At 46.6% G+C, this 21,628-nt stretch overlaps 1 protein-coding gene across 4 annotated transcripts in view; it reads right to left on the reverse strand.

Moving 5' to 3' along the window:
• DOCK11 (dedicator of cytokinesis 11) overlaps positions 1 to 21,628 on the reverse strand; it is a 77,208-nt gene that overhangs the window by 37,288 nt on the left and 18,292 nt on the right. For 2 of the 4 annotated variants that reach the window (XM_040089216.2, XM_040089214.2), the window contains exons 5-24: positions 20,629 to 20,698; positions 18,322 to 18,417; positions 15,214 to 15,348; positions 14,034 to 14,211; positions 13,515 to 13,594; positions 13,043 to 13,126; positions 11,013 to 11,153; positions 9,153 to 9,362; positions 8,717 to 8,839; positions 7,697 to 7,779; positions 6,110 to 6,232; positions 5,852 to 5,928; positions 5,166 to 5,350; positions 5,017 to 5,082; positions 4,764 to 4,856; positions 4,241 to 4,364; positions 3,488 to 3,609; positions 2,992 to 3,078; positions 1,655 to 1,744; positions 3 to 121 (exon numbers count right to left, since the gene is read on the reverse strand). In XM_040089216.2, the coding sequence (XP_039945150.1) occupies positions 3 to 121; positions 1,655 to 1,744; positions 2,992 to 3,078; positions 3,488 to 3,609; positions 4,241 to 4,364; positions 4,764 to 4,856; positions 5,017 to 5,082; positions 5,166 to 5,350; positions 5,852 to 5,928; positions 6,110 to 6,232; positions 7,697 to 7,779; positions 8,717 to 8,839; positions 9,153 to 9,362; positions 11,013 to 11,153; positions 13,043 to 13,126; positions 13,515 to 13,594; positions 14,034 to 14,211; positions 15,214 to 15,348; positions 18,322 to 18,417; positions 20,629 to 20,698 (2,286 nt within the window). The remainder of the gene's footprint in view (positions 1 to 2; positions 122 to 1,654; positions 1,745 to 2,991; positions 3,079 to 3,487; positions 3,610 to 4,240; positions 4,365 to 4,763; positions 4,857 to 5,016; positions 5,083 to 5,165; positions 5,351 to 5,851; positions 5,929 to 6,109; positions 6,233 to 7,696; positions 7,780 to 8,716; positions 8,840 to 9,152; positions 9,363 to 11,012; positions 11,154 to 13,042; positions 13,127 to 13,514; positions 13,595 to 14,033; positions 14,212 to 15,213; positions 15,349 to 18,321; positions 18,418 to 20,628; positions 20,699 to 21,628) is intronic. The other 2 variants (XM_040089217.2, XM_040089215.2) reach the window with 1 other exon arrangement.

The raw sequence follows: 21,628 nt of genomic DNA on the forward strand, positions 1-21,628 counted from the left end.
ACATGGTGCAGTTGACAGCTACTTCATCCTCCTGCATCACGTTTGTGAGGACTCTAAATAGTTGCATAAGAATTACAGGTAGAAACTGAATCATTACTTGGATCTCCATCGCGTGCAAACACTAAAACAAATGTTCAAAACACAGACACTTTTAGTTCAACATGTTGCAGATGTTAAACATTTACAGTCTGCAGACATTTCTGTGGCAATGGGACAAAGGCTTCAGGGTGTGAAATGCTTCATCCCACTGGAGGACAGGGCAGCTTGGACCCATAGCAGGACTTGCTGCCTCCTTCCAGCTGACAGATCCCAGCTGCAAGCCTTCAGGGAGCAACATAAATCACTCATGGCAGGTATTAATCCTCCTCTCAGATGTGTCCAGGCAGCTATGACTTAATTTGAGGTCACATTTGATTTGAAAAGCCTGGAATTTAAGGCTGAAGTTTTGCTCTCAAGTCTGCTCATCACTTGTGCCAGTTTTTTGAAGTCCCATTTCCACAAATGCCTTTGGAGCATGAAAAACTGCTGCCCAGTGACTTTCAGAGAGACTTTTCTTTTTAAAGAGCATAACTTGCTGTCGAAAATGGAGTTGAAGGCACTTGGTGAAAGTCAAGATCATCTCGTGCATAAGGTCTCCACCAACCTCACAGAGCTCTTGTGCCTGAAGCTCGTTATATGAGCCTAGGGAAGACAGCAGTTTCATTTTCAGTTTTCAAACCTGCAGATCTAATGAAAAGTTTTTTAAATCTGTATCTAGCTATTTAAATTACTGAAATTATTGAAGTGCTGGTGGTTAAGAATCTCTCACTTGTGGTTTGCATACACCTTTCTCCCTGTCTGTAGTAGGCTGCAGTGAAGGCGCCGGGGCTCGGCAGGACTGGGACCTGGCAAAATGCTCACAACAAAGCTACTGTGATTTTAATGCTTGGCTTCATAATCTGCTATTATTTCTATTTCTTAAAATATTTATACATTATCTGACACATATTAAGTCACCCCATAGTGATACATTCCCCACCACTGGGAGTGGAGCCGTTGCTACAGCAGCACTCCCAAAAACAGGGAGCTATGGAAGGAAATAGTAAATAGCCAAGAATAATATTCCCTGCAGAAGCCCTTGCTGGACCTGCTCCAAAGGCCTTACTCATGCTGCAGTGATTACCAAAAAGCTGGGTCTAGGTCATAGGTCACCTCTGTTCAAATTTAACTGGCTGATAATCTCACGAAACTTTTTAAGTCTGGAAAAAAAAAAAAAATCCTCTTGTTTCCAATGGGCTTACAGTAAACAAGGAATTGTGCTGCAGTTTAAAGGTCTGGATCAAACCTAGAGCAGCACGGGAGGAGTGTGTGAGTCCACCAGGAGAGAGCTCTGCCATAAGCATGGCACAGCAATGCTGACTGCTTGTTTTACCCCTTGTGGAAGGCAGAGGGAAGCAGCACACAGAAGATCGTCTGACAAGATAAAATGAATGTAGGGACATGAAAAAACCATTTCATTTAAATACTAGCCCATCTGGTAGGATAAAGCAAAAGTAAGGCTACTGCACCGTGCACTGGCCCCAGCAAGGGTGTGTGTTCCCACAGGGCAGGGTTCTGGGTATTTGTTGACAGTCTGTAAAAACACAAATGAAGCCCAGAGACAGGCACTGTTCACCTTTAGGTATTTCACAAGCTCTCCTGGCACTTCCTTAGCTCCCGCCTGAACCAGCTGGCAGTAGTGGAAGAATTTGTGCAAGTGAATGTCCTGGAAGAGACAAACAAGTTCCAGTCAGCAGCCTCAACATTTGTCAGCCCCTAATTCACCGCTCACACTTGGAAATCTGGTGACTCACCTGCAGCAGTGGGCCTTGTCCCCAGCAAACCCCACGTCCCTGCCAGTGCCACTTTTGATCCCCAGCTGCCAGCTCCCAGGACTTCTCTCTGTCTTTTCCAGCAAACCCACCCTCTGCTCAGCCCCTGGCTCCCAACTAACCTCAATATGAAGCAGAAAACTTCCAGCAGTGTTAAAGTTCTCCTGTGGTTTTACTACCCTGAGTCCCAGACCCCAACCAACACTGGCCTGGGGAAGCAGAATCCCTCTCAACAGCTGCACCTGACAGAAACTCCCTCACCACCTGCATCACCAGCCTCCTACTGTCCATCTGAGGCAGACTCTCCTTCCCATTACTCTCCCTCCTCCTCCTCAGTTAGATTTAATTACTGGGTTATTTAACTCTGAAAAGCATCTGGAAATGTAATTTGGTGGGAAGCACAAGTACTATGCTGCTCTCAGTGCTATACAGAATCAGTAAATCTCCAAAACAGAATTAGAAGCTGCCTGCCATCTGCTCTGAATGTAAATGTAGCTGGTGACATCCAGCCAAGGGCATTCCCCCAGGAGCAGTGCTGACAGGACGTGTCCTAGAGGACGTGCTGGGTATCTCTGCTGCACATCACGTTAAACTTAGGGAAGTCCACCACTACCGTAAGACAGCAGAACACACTAGGACTTGGTAAAACAGCCTGAATTGCTTTCAAAGGGAAACCAGGACTGTGTTCCTGTGTCTGCTGTTGTCAGAGCACTTTTTCCTTAAAAATTAATAAAAAGTCTAATACTACCTTGGACTCGATGATCTTAGAGGCTTTTTCAACATCAATGATTCTACGGTTTGGGGACACCTCCCACATGCACCAGTTCTCTCTTTTGCATCATTGAAGCAGGTAATTTGCTCAAATGTTTCCTTGGTCCTGCCAGTTATAGTGCAATTGGCCAAGGAAACATCAGCCTCTCCCTAGGCTCATTCAGTCACGCAATTATCTCATCCCATCCAGCCAAAGGGAAGATCCCTGCAAATAATCCCAGCCATGCTGCTTCAGAAGTATCTCAGTGATGCTTTGCAAACCAGGTACCAGGGCCCTCTTCCCCACACCATCTATGGCTTAGCTGTAGCAGAGACCCAGCAGTCTCTTCCTGTGCATTTGTGTTGGAAGATTTTAAGGTGTTTGACTCACCTGGGTGTAAATGGTTGAGTCCAAATGGATTCTGATTTTAAACAGTGGCTTTGCTCCATCCACCCACTTTGCATCCACGCTGGGCTGCTGTGAACAGACAACATCCAAGTATTTGTTTTCAGACTGTGGTGAGAAGGTGGCTCTGGGCAGACACCTGGGTCAGAAGGTGCTGGCTGGGGTGGAAGAAGGGGTTCAAACACCACCTTCCCCAGGAAAACAAGCACGCAGAGCATGGGCTCACTCTCCTGCTCTGTGCCATCTGCAAGAGCCCAGCCCACCGCAGAAATACCCTCTGCAACCTGCATAACCAAAGAGAGTGGAATTAAAGGTGTCCTGTCCATCCCAACAAACTTTAAGCTTTGGAGGTGCCCTGCAGCAGAGATCTTCTCAGCTGAGCAAAGCACAAACAGAAACCCAGAATTTACAGTGGCAACAAAAGCTCAGCTTTCCTCCTCCTTTTCCATTCAAGCCCATTCTAAAGGGAAGGCATTCCTACCTTCCGTGAGTCCGTGTCCCCAAGCCCCAGGTACCCGGGGGGGAGGTTGGATGACACTGGCAGATGCCGCTCCAGGGTGACAATCCGCCCGTCCTTCATCAGCGGCGCCCAGGCGAACCCCACTGCAGAGACAACCACGGCAGCAGAGTCAGCAGACACACTGTGGTACGTGCTCAGCTCAAAAACAGCTCTGTCTCACCCCGGGAAGTCCAAACCTGCAGCTGTGCAAGTGGCTTCAGGAAGGGATCAACCACGCCAGTGCCATTAAAGCACCTTGTACCTGGTGAACAAAGTTCAGACGCAGCACAGACCAGGAGTGGGTGTGAGGGGCAGGAACAGTGGGTGAGCCGTGTCTGTGCACCAAGAGGGTCCTTTGAGGACTGGATGAAGGGAGAGGCTTCCCAGACAGCGGGACCCAGGTGCGCACATGCCTCGTGCTGGTAGGATCAGCTCCTGAGACCCTGATCTCACACCAAGCTTTTATTGGTGACTTGCCTGACAAAGGCACATTTGTGCAAGTCAAGTCAGGAATGTACAGAAAGAATCATCAGACTGCAGCAAAAATCTGAGCTTTAATATAAACTAAAAACATTGAGTTTATTCCATTTTAGACCTACGATTTTGTATTGGGTTGCTTTTAGGAAAGAAAATTCAGATAGACTGGTATGTTAATCACATTTTTTTTATGTCCCTACATTTGTTTTATCTCGGCCTTTTACACTCCAACAGAAGTAATTTAAGCATTGAACATACCTTGAGTTTCAACGGTGTCTTGTTTTTTCGATGTTGCCTTTGTATTAATTTCACAGCTGACATGATAGAAGGTGAAAAGCAAATGATGCTTTTGATGGAGGTGAATTGGAAGCTCAATTTTAATCTAAAATGATATCATGATAGATCAGACTGTATTTTTAGTTGTGGAGTAATATTTTAGTTCTATTTCATTTCACAAATGTTACGCTGTATGTAGTTACACAAGACACATTCTCACCCACCTTAAATAACTCCTAACATTTTCATCACATTTGCAACATTACTTATTAATGGGGGTGTGTGATTGGAGTGCACAAAGCGTGACAGTAAAGACAGCAGAAAACAAACTGACATTAAAAATTGACAAAGGCTCTGGCTTTGCCGAGCCGTTCTGCTGCGGCAAAGGGCTGGTGATTGTCTTTACCCATATTTCACCCAGCCCTGCAAAAAGAGGTACCCTGAAAAGCCCCTTGGCATTGTAGCGTCCAGGAAAATCTGCTGTTTCCCCACACTTTGCTTTTACCTCATCATAGAACTCCGGGCTCTGGTTGTGATGCAGCACGGCAGCATACGCATTTGTGGTCAGCAGAGGGCCCCCGGGTTTGCCATAGATGCACTAGAAACGCAAATGAAGAGCTGAATTCCTGCCACCCTAAATCAGCTGGCCAAATTAAACCAGTGATCATGGAAGCTCAGTGGTTTTCTCCTGCCCTGCTCAGCCTGGCTGGTACAGAACACCCAAATGGCAGCCCCATTAACAGGTAAATTTAACCCACCTTTAATGGCCTGGCATCAGCTTCATCTGAATCCCTGAACTCAACACAGACAGCAATATTCCTTGCCTGAAATGGGGGAGAACAGGAGGATGAGCAGCAGCATCAGCCCACACCAAGCCTGGCTGCAGGTGACTGCCCAGGTCACTCACCTTTGCAAACACTTTCTGGTTCTCATACTTCAGGTGCAAGGGGTAGACGTAGAGGTGGTTTTTGTAGACCGTGAAGGGGTAACAGTATTTTGCAACTTCTGGGACAAGCTCCTCCACTTCAACTGCAATGTCCTCACTGCCCTTCTCAAAAGGTTTTATAGGAATATAAGAAGCAGTGAAACAATCTGGAAGAGAATAAGAACACAAAAAATTAGGTCCACTAGAAAAGCCTTTTGGACAGGAGATCAGCCTACATAGCCTGTGACAGGAGTCGCCAAAAGCCCGTGGAATGACACTGAACACATCACAAATCCTTTCTCTGCCTCAGTTTCTTTAAATGCAAGGTAAAGAATCAGAAACACTGACCATGTTTGCAAAGCCCTACAATGTTATGGATCAAAAATGTCATATGAGATTGGTGCAAAGGTCTGCAGCTGGCTTCGTTTGGATTTAGAATGTGATGGCTAAACTGTAAAGCAGATCAATCGTTCAGGTAAATCTCTGCTCTTGGACCACATCTCCTCCACAGTATGCATCAGAAACTTACAAGTCAGTGGTTGTGCTGAATTACTCATTTCCCATTGCAGCCCTGAAATACTCCTGTTAATGAAACAGCATCCCCCCTAGAAGCATTAACTCATGAGGCTTGGGCCATCATCACTTTTGTTAAAATCCAAGATCCTTACTTGTGAAGTCTAATGGGATGTCTTTGATGATGATATTTAACTGGGCTGGAATGACCTGCAGTTTTGTCTTCTCTGGCCTGTGTTAGGGAGAAAGGAACAAGAGTGTGAACCTTGAAAGCTCAGGTGCTGAACACATCATCGACATTTTTTGCTGCCCTCCAAGTATTTTAGAAATTGTCATTTCATGCTTGCACTTAACTGTTTAAAAATATATGTCAAAATGCCTGCCCAGCCCCTGCACCAGCCTCTCACACTTACTTCTTATACTCAGCTAAAAGCTTCAGCATATCTTCATTTGAGATTTTGCCACTGTCTTGCTTGTACAGGGGTGAGAATTTTCCATCAGCATCAAGAGTGCCCTGGGAGTCTTTGAAAACTGGTCTGCAGAAAAGAAGAGGTGTATTTTCTAAATGTTGATAAATATACAGACACTGAGATCTTTGATATGTCTGAAAGGCAGCTCATCAGGCGAGAGGTTCACTGCTCCCAATACCACAGACCTGACTGCTCTCCCATCCTGACTGGTGCCTAGACCTCACCCAGGCTGCAATTGTCACAAGAAATCACATGGGACACCATTACCCATTCTCCTCTCTCCAGCCAGGTCAGAAGGACACATTCCATCCATTTCCAAGCCTGGTCCACAATCAAGCACCCTTTCATCCCCTCCCACTAATGCCAAGTGGTAAAGCATCTTCCCACTTGCATACGGGGTCAGAGCACAGAAATCCTCCTAGGAACGGACTGCAGGACAAAAACCAGTCTGGGGACTTGCATCAGCTTCCTCCTGAAGCCAGAGCAGGAGACTGGACTCTACCCTGGATGAATACCAGCATCTCTGCCCTTGAAAATAATGGGTGTCTGTGTATAACAAGAACATTAAAGCATCTGCAGTCCCCTTCTGTGCAAGCACTTTCCTCTGAGACCCACAGGGGAAATGTTCAAGGGAGCTGCAAGACAGCTCCCCGCACCAGCCCACTCACTCCAAAGGCAGCTCTTTATCCAGCAGGAACAAACCTAAAGCCAGTCAAAGTCAATGCCCACCCAGAGCCCACCATTAGGGTGAGGACCCACTTGGAAGAGGGCTGAGCGCTGTATCCCAGGATCCAGCTGCATCCCAAATCTGCCATCTCAAAGATGAGCAGCCAGCATCACAGCAACATCCAGTTGCAAGCAGTACACCCCCAACTCCAGCCCACTGTGACAGCTTTCTGATTTCCCGTGTCATTCTCAGCCCTTTTGTCAGCACCAAAATGCAGTTTAGCACTAGGAGGCAGCAGATGATCCTGCCTTCCTCTGACTGAGATTAAAGAGTTAGAACTGATACCCTTACGAGTCCCAGTAAAAGAACAGCAAGGGAATGGGATCACTACCTCCAGCCATTCCCTAGAATATTAGTTAAAGCAGAGGTTAAGATAGAAAACAAATCCTGTCTGCTTGCCAATGCCAGGCTGGGAAGTCCTCTGCTCTCATCCTGACCTTGGCAATGGCTGGTGCCAGGAGGGAATCTCTGCAGTGATTCCCTTGGTAGCATGGGATGGTGTATTTTGTCCCCGAATGTCCTGCCCTGATAGCAGTAGCTACAGGTCAGTAGAAAGGTTACTGCCTTCCCAGCCCAACCACTGTTTACTTTTCAATATTTTGTTTCTAATTCTAGATAGAGCATTTCAGGCCAACCCCGATTCTTTCTTGGGACTCGGAGCAAAACTCTGCCCTCGGCTGCAGCCTCACTGACTTTAGCCACTTGGCCCTCTGCCCAGCCATGTCCCAGGTCACTCCTGGCAGCAGCAGCTCCCACTGTGGGCAGAGCCCAGCCTGAGGGTACAGCCCAGCCCGAGCACTGACCTGGCAGCCCAGCCGAAGGGCATCCGGTACTGCCCCAGACGGCTGCACACCTGCTTGGCCACCTTATGGACCTTCTGGGCAGTCTGCAAAACATGAGAGAGGCAGCTCAGCATGTGCCAGGACCTTGACGCTGCCCCGGAACAGCAGTGAAGGGCACTGCAGTCTCCAGGGAGGAACATCTCTCCGGCCGCTCCCCAGACACCAGCACAGCTGACAGAGGTCCCTGTCGGTCACTCCTTTGCAAAGCAACAGCAAACGTTGTGGGCAGCCATGTTAAACCTCCTCGGGGTTGGACTGTCAGGGTATTAGTGCTCCGTTTGCCAAGGAGTATTTAGCTCTTTTTCCAAAACTGACTGCAGTTGGCTCATCCCATACAGACTCACAAAGTGTGCCAAGGGAATGCCATCATTACCAGGTATTCTATAGTGGACTTTTCAGGAACTACTCCTGACTGGCTGCAACAAGGCAGCATCAGCTCCACTGGATGCAGAGACTGATGCTGGTGGCAGCAGCAGGGCCTCTCCCTTGGATGTCAGGATCTTCACTCAAAGGGTCGCCAAGCACTGGAACAGGCTGCCCAGAGAAGTGGTAGAGGTATTTAAAACACCTGTAGATGTGGTGCTTAGGGACATGGTTTAGTGGTGGGGTTGGCAGTGCTGGGTTAATGGCTGGACTCGATGATTCTATAGGGTTTTTCCAAGATAAAGGATTCCATGATTCTATGTAGGCACTTCATTCTGGGGGTGAAGTGTCCCACTTTTTCCTGCCAGCCCAGGCTTTGGCTTCCTGAAGTGCAATGGGAAAAGGTCTGGTCCCAAATGCTTGGCTCTTTCCAGGGGAAGGAATCAAGTCTCCCTGGACAGCCTGACTGAAGCCAGCCTGGAAACAATGCGAACAGAATGGACAACGGCTGCATTTGCCAGAAAGAAACTGAAGAGCTGCAGAAGAACCCACGTTTCAGCCTGCTCTAGTCCCTGCAGCAGCAGAGAGCATCACTCAGGAGATACTCCCAGCCAGTACCTTCCCAGGGTCCGAGTTTTTCATGTAGGGCTCCACACAGTGGGCAATGCTGCCCTGCAGCACCTTCTCCACACGGGCCACCAGGAAGATCTCTGTGTGCGGGTTGGTCACGGAGAACACCCCCTGCAACCAAGAGACAGCAGCTGTCACACAGCAGGACCCCAACGTGCACCACGGGGTCTGGCCCCCATCACCCCACACGCCCCCTGCCCTGGGGATGGGCCACAGGGGCTCACCAGGCTTGAGCATGACCAGGTCTTGGAAAACTCTCCCTGGAGCTTTGCCTGTCACTGCCAGTGAGCCCTGCATGGCAACTTTGACCAGAACTCAAGAGAAATGCTGGCTTCTGGTTACCACGCAGCAGGAAACAACACACTTCAAAGTCACTGAAAAGCCTCAGCAGTGACACGGAATGAGGAGAAAGTGAGATATTCACCTGTTTTATGTAGTGCAGGCAGGACTCAGGGACCCCGTGCACAAGGCTCTGGCCAGGACAGTGTCCCTGGGTGCCCTCTGCTCTGGGCTCGGAGCTATCCAGCAGCATGTCCCGGACAGATGGAGGGTTCAAGTCCACGTGGAAATCAGCTGAAATCTTGCAGTTGCTTTTCAGGTCGAATAATGCCAAGCTTAGGAAAAAGGGCTCAACCTGGAAATTTTATTGAATATGTGTGTCATAAAAAAATGCATGGCACAGGCTCAAGAGTATCAACATGCATTGCTTTCCCTGATAAGGAAACTGGGAATCTTCTGCTTCTGTTTGTTCCTTTGGTTTGGTACACTGGCATTTTACAGAACTGTGACATACAATCCACATTTATTTGCTTTATAAATACACAGATCCATTTCTTCCTGCACCTTCTTGCATTTTGATCTAGTCAGCTTAACTGATCAAAGTTACATGAAATATCAAGAATGAAATCCGTATTTTTTTTATGTGACTAGAAAACTATGAGGTCAGGAAGAAAATATGAACTCAATTTATTGGAGCTGTTTATCGCTTTACAATGAGAAATCAGCTTAAGAGTGTTTATGATCACCTGCTGAAGATCAGTATATTTTTTCCCAAAGTCCATCAGCTCTGGATGGCTCAACTGTGGCACTCAAAATGTTCCTCATGCTATCCCAGGAGGAAAGTTAGCTCTCTCAGCCAGGAGACCCCAAACACAAGGCTGAAACTGCTGAGGAAATGTGCAAAATCTGCCAGCTGCTTTGTAGCTAGTGACCTTGACAGCACCAGGCAAGTGGCAATAATTCATGTATTTCTAATTCAAACATCCCAGTAGGCGTGCATCCACAGAAAGATAAAAATGCAGGCCTGAAGATAAAACTGTAGCATGCCCAAGACATTCCAGCATGACTTGGAGGCATTGCATAAATGCTGAAAATGTGCTGATTAGGTCTCACTCCGGACCTGATTAAGGATGGTAACAAGGATCTCTGCTGTTAGCAATGCATCCATCTGCTGGGAGTTACTGAGCCTGGTGTTGTGTATCACAGCTGTGAGCTGCCAATACGAAACCATCACAAAAAGGCCTTTGTGATTCTACCAGGCATCAGGCAGGGCAGCATCGGCAGAGATGGGGCAGCGCTGGTGCCCCTGCCCTCCCTGCTGCTCTGCACCCCTGCAGAAAGGGCTAATCCAGTCAGAGTAAGCACAGCATGTGACAGCAGGGATTTGTTTTGGGAGGAAAGACTGGAGGAGACTGGTCTGTTCAGCCCAGCAGAACAAAGGCTGAGGTGAGAGGTAATAGCTGTCTACAGACAACAGAGGCTCAGAAAATACAGGAGTTTTTAGGCTAAGGCACAACTTTGGCACAATAACAAATGCATATAATAAAGTGACTGTGAATAGAGTTGGGCTGGGAGTCAGAAGAAGTTTCCAGAACAGGGAAATCCCTTGCCATTAGGGGAAATGAAATAAAACAGAGCCGTGAGTGGTTTGGAGATGGAGCTTAATCATTTACCAACAGGACTTTCACAGGGATGCAGAATTTGGCAGACACACACTCCCCATTCCCTGTACCCCTGAACCACAGGTTTCCCAGCAGTCTGTTTCGGGCAGGCTGAGGCATGTCAGCACAGACCCTGTCCCCAAACATGTTTTTGGAACACCAAAATACCAAGGCAGACAAATCCTGCAATGACTCTGGGCCAGCAGTCACTGCACGTCCAGGTCCCACTGGTGCTCATGGCAAAATGGGATCATTTTATCCCCCCCCTAGATTAATTTGCCGAGGTATTTTCTTGCTGGTGAGAAGAAAAAAGACAAAGCAGGACATGCTGGAGCTCCCCTTACGTTGGTGGGTCCTTCTTCTGCCCTGTCACTCAGCTGAGCAAGGAGGTTGAGGGAGAAGTCCTGGCAGCAAACCACAAAGCGCCTGCTGCATTTCTCTTCAAAAGGCTTCACATCTGGCTCAATCCCTGAGAAATCCAGTCTCTAGACAGCAAACAAACAAATCCGGTCTCATTAAAAAAGAAAACAACCCCCTGAATAATGTTAGGGGATCACATTACTGCCAATACTATCTTTATCAATTTTTTTTTTTTAAGTGCTCTGAAAGGTACAAGACATTCACAAATGAGTGCAATTTGATAATGTTAAACAAAGGTATTCAAGACATGAATTCATGGGTATGTATGAATTTTTAGCAACCTGTTTTGTAGAGCACAGCAAACTAAACCTCAGAATTATTTCAGTTCCTTCCGGCTTTGTTGTAACCCGGGTGATCTTCCCAAACACCATTTAGAGTTTGGGGAAGAAAGAGGAACGTAAGACAACGTTACAACCAGAAAAGTATCTTCCACCATGAAGGCATGAGTGGGTTTGAGATGGCCCCTGTGCCTGAAACTGGGAGAAGGCACACGTGGGATTGTGAGCAACTTTTCAAAGTGGAAGGCATGTCCAGCGGCACAGCAGTAACGGGTATGGCTGGAAACAGAAAAGAGAGTCTGGCTGGGAAACCCAAACAGGCTCGGTTATCATCACCTCCTCCCTAACCCAGAACACCCACGCCTGCTCTGTGCCTCCACATCCACCCTCACCTAAGAGCATGCACACTTGCAACCAAAGACCCTCAGCCTTTGACACAACCATTGTGCTGGGCACTGGGGACAGAGCAACCAAACACCCCTAAATACCAGCAGGTATTTCTGTTACCCTTATTTTCTTCTCATGAGGAAGGTACATCGCAGGGGTACGTTCCTGCTCCCAGCCTCCTTAGCACCAGGCATACAAGTGTGCACGTACCAGCACTGACTGGAGCGGGCTCTGGATGCCTGGTGTTAGAGCAGATCTGACTGACACACACCAGAAGGAAGCGCTCCGGGTATAGAGAGAGGGCAGTGAATTCAGCCTAGCCATTTGGTTAGGTAAAATAAGTTGTTATCTTGGACACTCCACCCTGAGTACTATTTCCGTTTTTATTATCTGACTAGAATTTAGGAAGCTTCTCAGAGCTCCTCTCAAAAAAAAAAAAAAAAAAAAAAAAAAAAAAAAAAAGCGCCTCCTGGATGCTTATCTTCCTTCTGGTAAAGACTCTAAAGAACTGCCAAGAGAAAAGCTCACTTTGTACAACTAAATCTTTTAAAGACTAATTACATTTCCTTGTTAAACCAGAATGTTCTATTTTACAGGTGTGAACATGCCAAACCAGAAGGAGAACCAGAAACAGTGACGTACCCTGGAAAAGTTCTCTAAAACTCTGCTAGCAATTGCAGCTCATTCCACTGAAATCCCACACCTGGACCCTGGCAGAGAATTCAAGTTCAAAGCCAAGAAGAAAACAGGCCAACAGACAATGACCCTCTACTCCAGTGCATCAGACCAGCACAGGCTGGTTCTGGCTTTTTTTTAATTTGTTTGTCCCTACATTTGAAAACTCTCTGACGACTGAGGCTCTCTCTGTAAAACCCCATCATGGCCCTCACCACCACTGCTCCCTGGACCAGATGTGCTGAGCCCATGCAGCACTGCAGGTATCCATGCAGTACCTCTTCCACTGCTTTTTTTTGCAAGCATGAGAACTTCTCAGAGCCCCAGAGGAAATCTGCTTTGAAATCCAGCAACACCAAGATGCATGACACAAATGCCAGCAAAGCTGGAGGGAGGCCATGTGTGGGGCTGCTGCAACTCTTCCCTGTATTTGAGCTATCACTTGAGCACTGATATCCCATTCTGCTCCCACTGACAGGAATATGAGCTGCACTTCTGCTCTCCTCTGGAAAACACGGCTGCTTCTGCAGGCAAATGCTGTGGCCATGCAAAGGGACAAGGGAGGCAGGACACAGTGAGCTAAACCTCACACTGACAAATGTGGGAACGTTTACCTGGACTTCTGGGTCGAAGGAAAAGATGTTTTGTCTCCCATCATTTCTGCTCAGTTTGTTTAGTTGATCTGTTTCTCTTCCATACTAGGATAAAGGAAGGCATTGTTATCAGTGGCACAGAGAGGCAAGCACTCCTTACTGGCAAAGAACTGAGTCAAAATAAAATATTTTTCAGGTTGCCTTTTTGATACATGAGCTGATGCAAAACACTGACATGGTGCAAGCACAGCACAGAGATGTGGCTATGCTGAAGGAAAAAGCAGGCAGAAGCAGGCAACCACACTTGGAACCGAGGAACAAGCAGCCTCAAACCATGGGGCTCCGTCCATGGTGGGATAACAGAGACCCCAGCAGGACTTGGGGCCTGCCCAGATCCCCCAGAGCTGGAGATACAGAAAGAAAAAAACCCTCTCACAGATAAGCTGGACAGAAGTAGCTGTGGGTGGGGAGAGTGATCCTGCAAGCACCATACCTTCATCAGCTCTGGATGCATGCTTCTCTCCAGGCTCTCCAGGATGTTCTCTGACTTTCCCTGCGTGCTTGATTCATCATCTGCAAGGACACAAGAAACAGATGTTCAAAACAACTGCAGGAGCACTGCTCTGCCAGAAAGCATCCTGCAGTATTTGCTAACAATAGCACAGAAAAAGTTTACGGAGACTTTTCCATTTCTTGGGAGCAAGATTTTTCCATGCATTACGAGTATCAAAGTGTACTATTACAGTCTGCTAGGTCTGTCCAAAGCAGAGCTTCAGAACAGAGCCAGTTTTCCAGAAGCCTTGAAACTTTGCCATGGATTTCCCATCCAGAAGAAAGGTCATGTTTCCCTCTACTTTTATTCCCCAGACTATCATCGGTGCTATACTAAGCCTCTTTGCATGATATTGTGTGCCAGCCACAATTCTTGCTTTAAATACAGCACGGTGTACACTTCCCCAGGAACACTGCTTGTGTCCTGCTGGAGAAGGGAGGTGTTTGTTTACAAACTGACCTTGCACAGATTCCACAGCATCCTTCTTCTCTTGCACCAAACTCTCAGTATTGCTCTGAATGATCTTCCTCAGGGTTACCAGCCATTCCTCCATCTCCTGCTCAGTTTCAGCTGCAAGATAGTGGCTGTACTTGTCTATTGTCTTCAGCTCAAAGGCATAGCGGCGCATCTTGGGACACTGAACAAACAAATAAGGGATTTATATTGCACTCTCCCCAACAACCCAGCACAGTACCTGCCACACAGCCCCTCTCTGGCAAGGCATCCTGAGCTGAGATAACACCAAATACAAGGCAGGCACGCTCCCTGACACAGCGATCCAGCTGCAATTGCAGAGGTCTTGGTGGCTTGTGCAGTGCACAGGTCCATGGCCAGCTACTCTGAATGAAGGAAAGCCAGACTAAAACACAGACATCGCACCAAGGAGCAGGAACAGGCTCCTTCTGAGGTCATCAGACCTTTACTCAGAGAAGCCAGGAGCTGGGTTTGTCTGACATGGTAAGTAATGCTGCACTCCGAGACACTTAGAGGCATCTGTCTTAAAAGAGCAAGCGGTACAATGCAGCTTTTTGGAGCTGTGCTGGCCTTTAAACAGCACTTTCCAAACAGAAGCTAAAGCAAACCTGATGCAGCTTGGGAAGTACATCCCATACATCACTGAGGTGTGTGCATCACTGCTTTTACTGTGTTCAGAAAGATAAATGGAGATTCACAGCTCTGACTCATCCATGCTGAAGCAAACCACTGGGGTAATTTAAGCAGCCCTGCACCACACTCAGAGCTTGGAGCTTCTGCAGAGACAGCAAGGGCAGAAGGGAGAGCAGCAACCCACTGCTGTGCTTCACTCTAGCACAACTAAGCAAACCCAGGATTTAGATCTGTAGAAATACCTGCTCCTAAAACATCAACAGCCCTGACCAGGTCCTAAATTCCAAAGGACTGCAAGCTTGCATGGACTTAGCAAGATATAGCTTAAGAAACAAGAAGATGCAAGCAGCAATTAGAGGAGGAAGGTGCCCTAGATAAAGTAATAGCATTTACTTACTGGCCTGTTGATCAGTTTAGCTGACCAGCTCTGGGTTAGTTTGCAATTGCATGCCTTCAGACCTTGACAGAGCAGGTCTGTCTCGGAGCCAGCAATCCATGAGTCTGTGCAGAGCCACACTGAAAGGACACCTACCTGAACCACATCATTGCAAGCATCCAAGAAAATGCAGCCTTTGGATTCTTTTGAAATTTTCTCATCTTTGTAGGAATTCAGAATATAAGAGCCATCTGTGAGCTGTGACAAGTAAAAATACCTCCTCTTGAATACCTGTAAAAATACAAATTCTTGCTCAGGCAAGCATTCACTCTGCTGTACATCACAGACCATGGCCATGGTTTCCATCTCTGCCCTCCCTGCTATTGAGAAAATGCTGTAACACAAAACACTGCTGACCCAGGAGTGTTGCAGATTCACCCATTTGAATATGGCTTGCTTTCACAAAGAAAGATTTCCATCATCTTCTTTAATTTTAATGCCCTTGTTATTATAAGTTTGCCCATCTAAAGCAATGCCCCAGGGCTTCCCGCTCATCTCTCAGCTGGCTCCAGCCTCATTTATCTTTACAAAGTAATTCTGCACAATAAATTCAGATCAGCACATTACCTAAGATCCATCCCACCCTAGAGCAGGTATTTCCAGTGCATTTTTCATATGGACCTCAGCTAGAATTGCAAACCAATTGTCTGGATAACTTAGGAACAGACATGTGGAAATTCCTAGCACTCAAATGCAAGCCAAGGGACAATGCAGTTCCATCAGCTGCTTGGGTTTTTTGTGGTTTTGGATTTTTTATATTTTCATGAATTGGCTTTGGCTTAGCGTCCAATTCTTACATAAAAAAAAAAAAAAACTTCGGGAGAAGCGTTCCTGTGTTTGTGCTACTGATTTTTGTGAATTAAAAAAAAGTTCTCAAGTATCTCTGAATATCTTTCTTCATGCTTGTCAGCCAAAATCTACTGGATTATAGTTCAGGAGAACATTTTGGCAGGAACTGTGGCATCACCATATGCTGTAAGGAGCAGGGTGCATTTCACAGTTGCTGGGTATCGGTGTTAGGAGAATCATGAAGGAAGCCAGGCCAAGCAGCACTGCAAGTATTTCTACTGTGCTGTCTACCTCGAAGATCTATGAATAAACACAGCATTTTTCAGCCCACATGGGAGATTACAAGTAATTTCCTGCTTCTATCATTACTGACACTAGCACATGTTCAGTAAACCCACTCGCTTGCAGAGAATGAGGGGGAGCATCGCGCCCTGAACTGTAACCCGTCCCTTCTGAGGTGACCTCTGGCATCACTTGGATGACTAATGAGCTGTAGAGATGCTCCACGGGTTGTTGAGCTTCAAGTTTTATAAGATTTAACTAAGTCTTTAGTTCAACAGAGCATAAAGATACATGGAAAGCTAAGGATGTGAAGCATTAATCCAGCCTAAACACTAATTTAGCACTTCACTGAAGCAATCTCAGGAATTTTGGCAGTGGATTCTACAGAAGCCCATGACAGATTTATCTCCAGATATTACAGGGTTGATATCCCTTATGGCTATGGGATTTCATGCTAAACAGCGTGTGTTTGCTGAACTCTGCTGAAAAGCAAATGTGGTATCAAACAGCAAACACTATTCTTGTGATCTTCCCCCCGTGCAAGCACTGCTGTCAGAAATCATCGCCAGAAGATGATGATAATTTGAAATTAAGACTATAGACCTGTGAGCAGAGGGGAACACCCCCTCTGATCAGCCTACAGGCGCTGCTGGTGAGCACTGAGATTGCAGAGGGACAGCTAGAGAACTGGGGAAGTGCATTTGGGCAGAGAAGGACAGAGGGGCAGTCTTGAAGCCGTGTAGTGCAGGCCAGCAACACGCTGCAAACCAGACAGGGAGAGCTGAGCCAGATCAGGGCAGCTCTCTGCCACGGAAAGGTGGGTCTGCAATAAAGGGTGGCAGCTGTAGCCTAATGAGAGTTTGCTTGTTCAGCTTTCCACAGAACACACTCTGCACACGCTTAGCAACATGAGAGGCACCAACAGCTCAGCACAGAACCATCATTCACAAGATGGACACACCCCAGCAGCCTCTCCAAGTGGTGACAAGGCTGAAGATGATCAAAGTCCTCAGCTTCCTCACACGTGCCTTAGAGGTGTTTTGTAAGACACAGCTCAGAGAACGGCTACTGACTCTCGAGTACTTTGATATCAGAGTTTCAGTGGACACTCTGGATCTTATTAATTGAACTGAAGCCAGTGTAGTTCAGATAACTTCTATGAAAGGCAGGTCTGAGGTTCAGGGCACTGAGAACAATACCACCAGACTAGAACAGACCCAACTGACTACTTTGAGCACGAATGATACTGCCTCCAGAAGTTTCAGGGGAAAAACGCGGCTTTAAGCTTGTCTGGAAAAGCAGAGGATCAGAAAGTCCTTCTCTGTCTACCACCTTCAAACCCATTTTAAAACTCAAAATTAGCCCTATGAACAGTGCTATTCCACTTCTCCTGAAAGCATTGAATCAAGCCTTGGAACAGTTATGCATTTTGAGATTTTCTAATATATCCTTACAAAGCAGCCTAGCTGCAGCCATCCCTCAGCTGTACCATTGAGCATAACTCCTTTACAACCTCCCTGTGCTGTAACAAGGCAGCTGCATGGTGGGACAGCAGACAGGCTCATTGCCATAGCAAAAACCTGTGCTGGAACTATTAAAAATCTCAGCACAGTCTAAGCAATGTCACGCTGGATTACGAAAAGCAGAGAACAGGAGACAAGGCAGCTGTTGCTTTTGGGTCAGTAACGCTACATCTCTGCAGTAACATCACCCCGGCTTTAAAAGCAAAGATTTATCATTTTATTTTAAAGCTGGCCTCTCTACATGTTTCCAACCAGCGAGAAAACTATCAATTCAGAAAGCTGTCTTTGCAGGGCAGCTGTTTCACTTATCCCAGTTGCCTTCCTCTCCTGGGCCTCAGCTGCTCATCCACTAAACAATCTTGTTTTACTAAAACATGCTTCACCTTTTTGGTTAGCTTGCTTGTCATGGTCCAGCATGCAGCAGTCTCACATGCTGGGGAGGGGAGGGTCAAAAACTGTCGCCGGACTGGGTTTTCCAGCCCACCATGGGATGCAAGAAGGGCAGATGCACATCCAAACCCAAACCCAGCTGTTGTGTTCCTGAGAGCTTTGGAGATGTGGCCTGAACTTCACCTCATGCCTTGTTCATGAGTAACTGGGCCAAACTCACCTTCATGGTAACAGTGATGGTGCTGTTGACGTTTGCTTTGTGCAGCCAGCCCTGCTTTATCACACCACCCTTCTGGGAGCACAGGGAAGAGGAATCCTGAAGGACAGCAAACAGTGGTAAAAAAGGAGGTCAGGTAAACTGTTTCCCACAGGAAATTCCCCTTGGACAAAGGGATTTGTCCACCCTGGAAAGCAATACCACTTTACGTACAGCAATACAGTGACATGTACAACGTAAGTGTAACAGGTACAGCTACGCATACAGTGCTATCAGGAAAAAAAAAAAAAAAAATCAGGGATATTCCTTCCAATGAAGAGGCACAACAGGCTAGATTGGGCCACCTTTAAAAAAGGAAAGATTACGTCTGTTCTGACAGGGCTGCACAGTGATTTTGCAATGAGGCCTGTTGGTTCCTATGCAGTATTTCAAAACTTGGGGAAGATGGAAATTTTCAAGATGGTCTGCTTAGGAAGTTGCAAAATGCAGAACTCTGAACTTATTCTGTGATTCTCACATTTTAAATTTCAGCAAAAACCACCAAACCCCAGTAAAATAACTGAAATGTAACTGGCTGATTGCACATTTATCAAACCACAAAGTTTCAAGTGACCCAACCAGGCTGCTCTTGGCACAGCAGATGGGGCTTCCATCTGCTCCTGTCGCACGGTCCCAGAAAGAAAGAATGGCTCTCCATTCATACCTAACCATGACCTCCACTGGGGAGGGAAATGGGAGCCTGAAGTGATGAAAAAATCTCACCCTGGGGCCTCCAGTGACTCAGGAGCAGAGGCAGCCCCAGCCTGCCTCCGCTGAGCCATGGAAGGACTGGTTTATAGAGCCTGCTGCATCCAAAGGGGCAGGCTTTCACTCTTTTCATCTCAAACTTCCAGAGTAAATTTTCTGACGCTTTATTTCCCTGGGTAAAACAACACATGATTTCTCTTTTATAATGGTTCACCTTTTTTCACCAAGAGATTTCTTTTACTTGAATTTCCATTACACAATTCTAATGCAAATGCTCTGTCGGGAAACTGTAACAGAATCCTTTAGATATGGCCATGCCAAAAGATATAAACATCAAAACATCTGTGAAAGCTCTTCCACAACAAACTTCAGTACCTCCTCTTGTTTGAGTATTTGGGACACTGGCCAGAAAAATAAAGGTCTCCAGATTTTGATAGCATATTTTTATCTTTTTGCTGTTTTTGGAAGCATGCTGATAACAGTGCACAGCAATGTCTCCAGCCCAGAGCAGATATTTTTCAAGAGGCAGAACCTCAAGTTCCTGATGTAATGCAAACCAACAACACATCCAAAAACAGATTAAGGCCAAACTTGACAAAACATTTCCATTTATAAAGAAGCCACTGCACTCCAGACCTGAGCTGTGGTGGGACATACCCCAATAATTTGAGAAATGTGCATGAAACAGCCCCTCCAGATCTTTAGCTCTGCAACAAAGTTCTCTTTTCCTCTGTGAGTTCCTCAACAGCAACATATTGGTGCCCATGGGAATTTTAAACAGCTGGGCTGAATCCTTCCCTCCGTAAACAAAAACTTCCTATCATCACGTGCATGGATTAATCTCCACGTGGTACTTGAAACTGAAAAACACTGCCCATCCCTTCTGCAGCAAATATGATAAGCACGGGCAGGAAACATGGCATCTGCACCATCCAAAATAACCACCAGGTCTGAGATGTCTCAACTGGCAGAGCCCCAGCTCACCCCCACAGAGGAGCTCCAGGGCTGCAGATCTTCCCTGCTGCCAGCTGAGCACAAAGATGCCAACTTCCAGAGGAAGCAAACACCTCCCAGCACTGGCACAGAACGCACAGAGCGGGACTGACACACCGTCAGCATGGTGGGCCGAAGGGACTGATGAAAAGTTATGTGGTGAACCACAAAACCTTCTAAGAGGAGAACCCCAGAATCACAGTGTAGCTGAAAAACAGACTGCTCAGTTTTGGTTCTGGACAGGAAGAGTTTTCCTTAGTAACTACTTGGTTTCCTTTTTTTTTCCCCTCTTCCTATGATGCTCTGTTTTCAAGGGAAAAAGCCAGGAGGAATATGACTAATCTTTCAGGGAACTTATAAGACACTAGGCTCCAAGAAATTATCTTGTCATACTTTGAAATAAACCATGGCCTCACTTTTGATCCCATTTTCACAGCAGAAAGCATCTCACCAGAAAACCGATCCTAGGAACTGAATTCTGGCTTTGCTTTCTGAAATTAACTTTTTAATGTAATCCTGCTTTTTAACAGGAATACATTAAAAAAAAAAAAACCCCAACCTTCTCCTTACCTCATCCTTTTCAAAGTCTTCATCAATTTCAAACACATGGCTTGGAATCTTGTCTGGCCTAAAGGATTTGCTGAAATCACAACACATTTTCATGTTTAATGAGTGGAACATGAGGGTCCTATGAGCCAGCAGCTGATGCTGGATCCAGAAGCAACAGCCAACTGCAGGCTACAGAGCACAGAAGATAGATTGCAGGAGACCCACAGCTCCTTACAGCTGGGGAAAGCTAAGTTCTGAGTGCATTTCATGGAAATTAGGCACAAGCAATCTGTAATTAGCTTTCTCTTGTTAGCGGTTGGATTCTGCAGAGTTTTTGCTGACTTGCATTCATGGAACAAAGAGTGAGCACTCTGGTTTTTCTTCCATCTCTACCAAAAAAGAAGCAAGATCAGACTACAAGATTATTCACAAATTTTAACATTATTTCATCAACAGTACAACTCCATTGCTGCTTTACATCCCCTCGAGACCCTTACAAAAGACTGACTACATCCAATTAAGAAGAAAAAGCATTTAACAAGCTTCCAGCACACGAGCAGCCTGGATAGGGGTCCAGACATGCCCAGAGTGTGGGCAGTGAGAGCAGAGCAGGCACCATCACAGAGAAAATAACAATCCAACAGAAATCCTGGATGTGATACAAATACACAGAGATGTATGTGCCTGTCTGAAAAACCCAATTAGCTCTGGAGCTGGAAGCACTGGCACAGCCCAGCGTTTCCAAGCACGTAACTCCCCAGCCCTGCCAGCACCAGCAGCAATATCACATCACCCGCTCTGTACTGGAGGTACAAGGAGAATCTGCCTGGCGTGAGGACACTGTGTGAGGCACACAGGGAACATCAGCCCAGCAGGACAATGAGGCTCCTGGGTTAGGGAGTGCAGACTCTATTTATCCTGCCATGGGTCTGGGCTGCAGTCTGTCTTCATCCCAAAGGGAGGGGGTGTGCGCACGCTGGCAGATGGGATGTGAAGCACTGACCCACACAACATTGTGGGC

This window comes from Hirundo rustica, chromosome Z (assembly GCF_015227805.2).
Source record: "Hirundo rustica isolate bHirRus1 chromosome Z, bHirRus1.pri.v3, whole genome shotgun sequence".
NCBI classification, from domain to species: domain Eukaryota; kingdom Metazoa; phylum Chordata; class Aves; order Passeriformes; family Hirundinidae; genus Hirundo; species Hirundo rustica.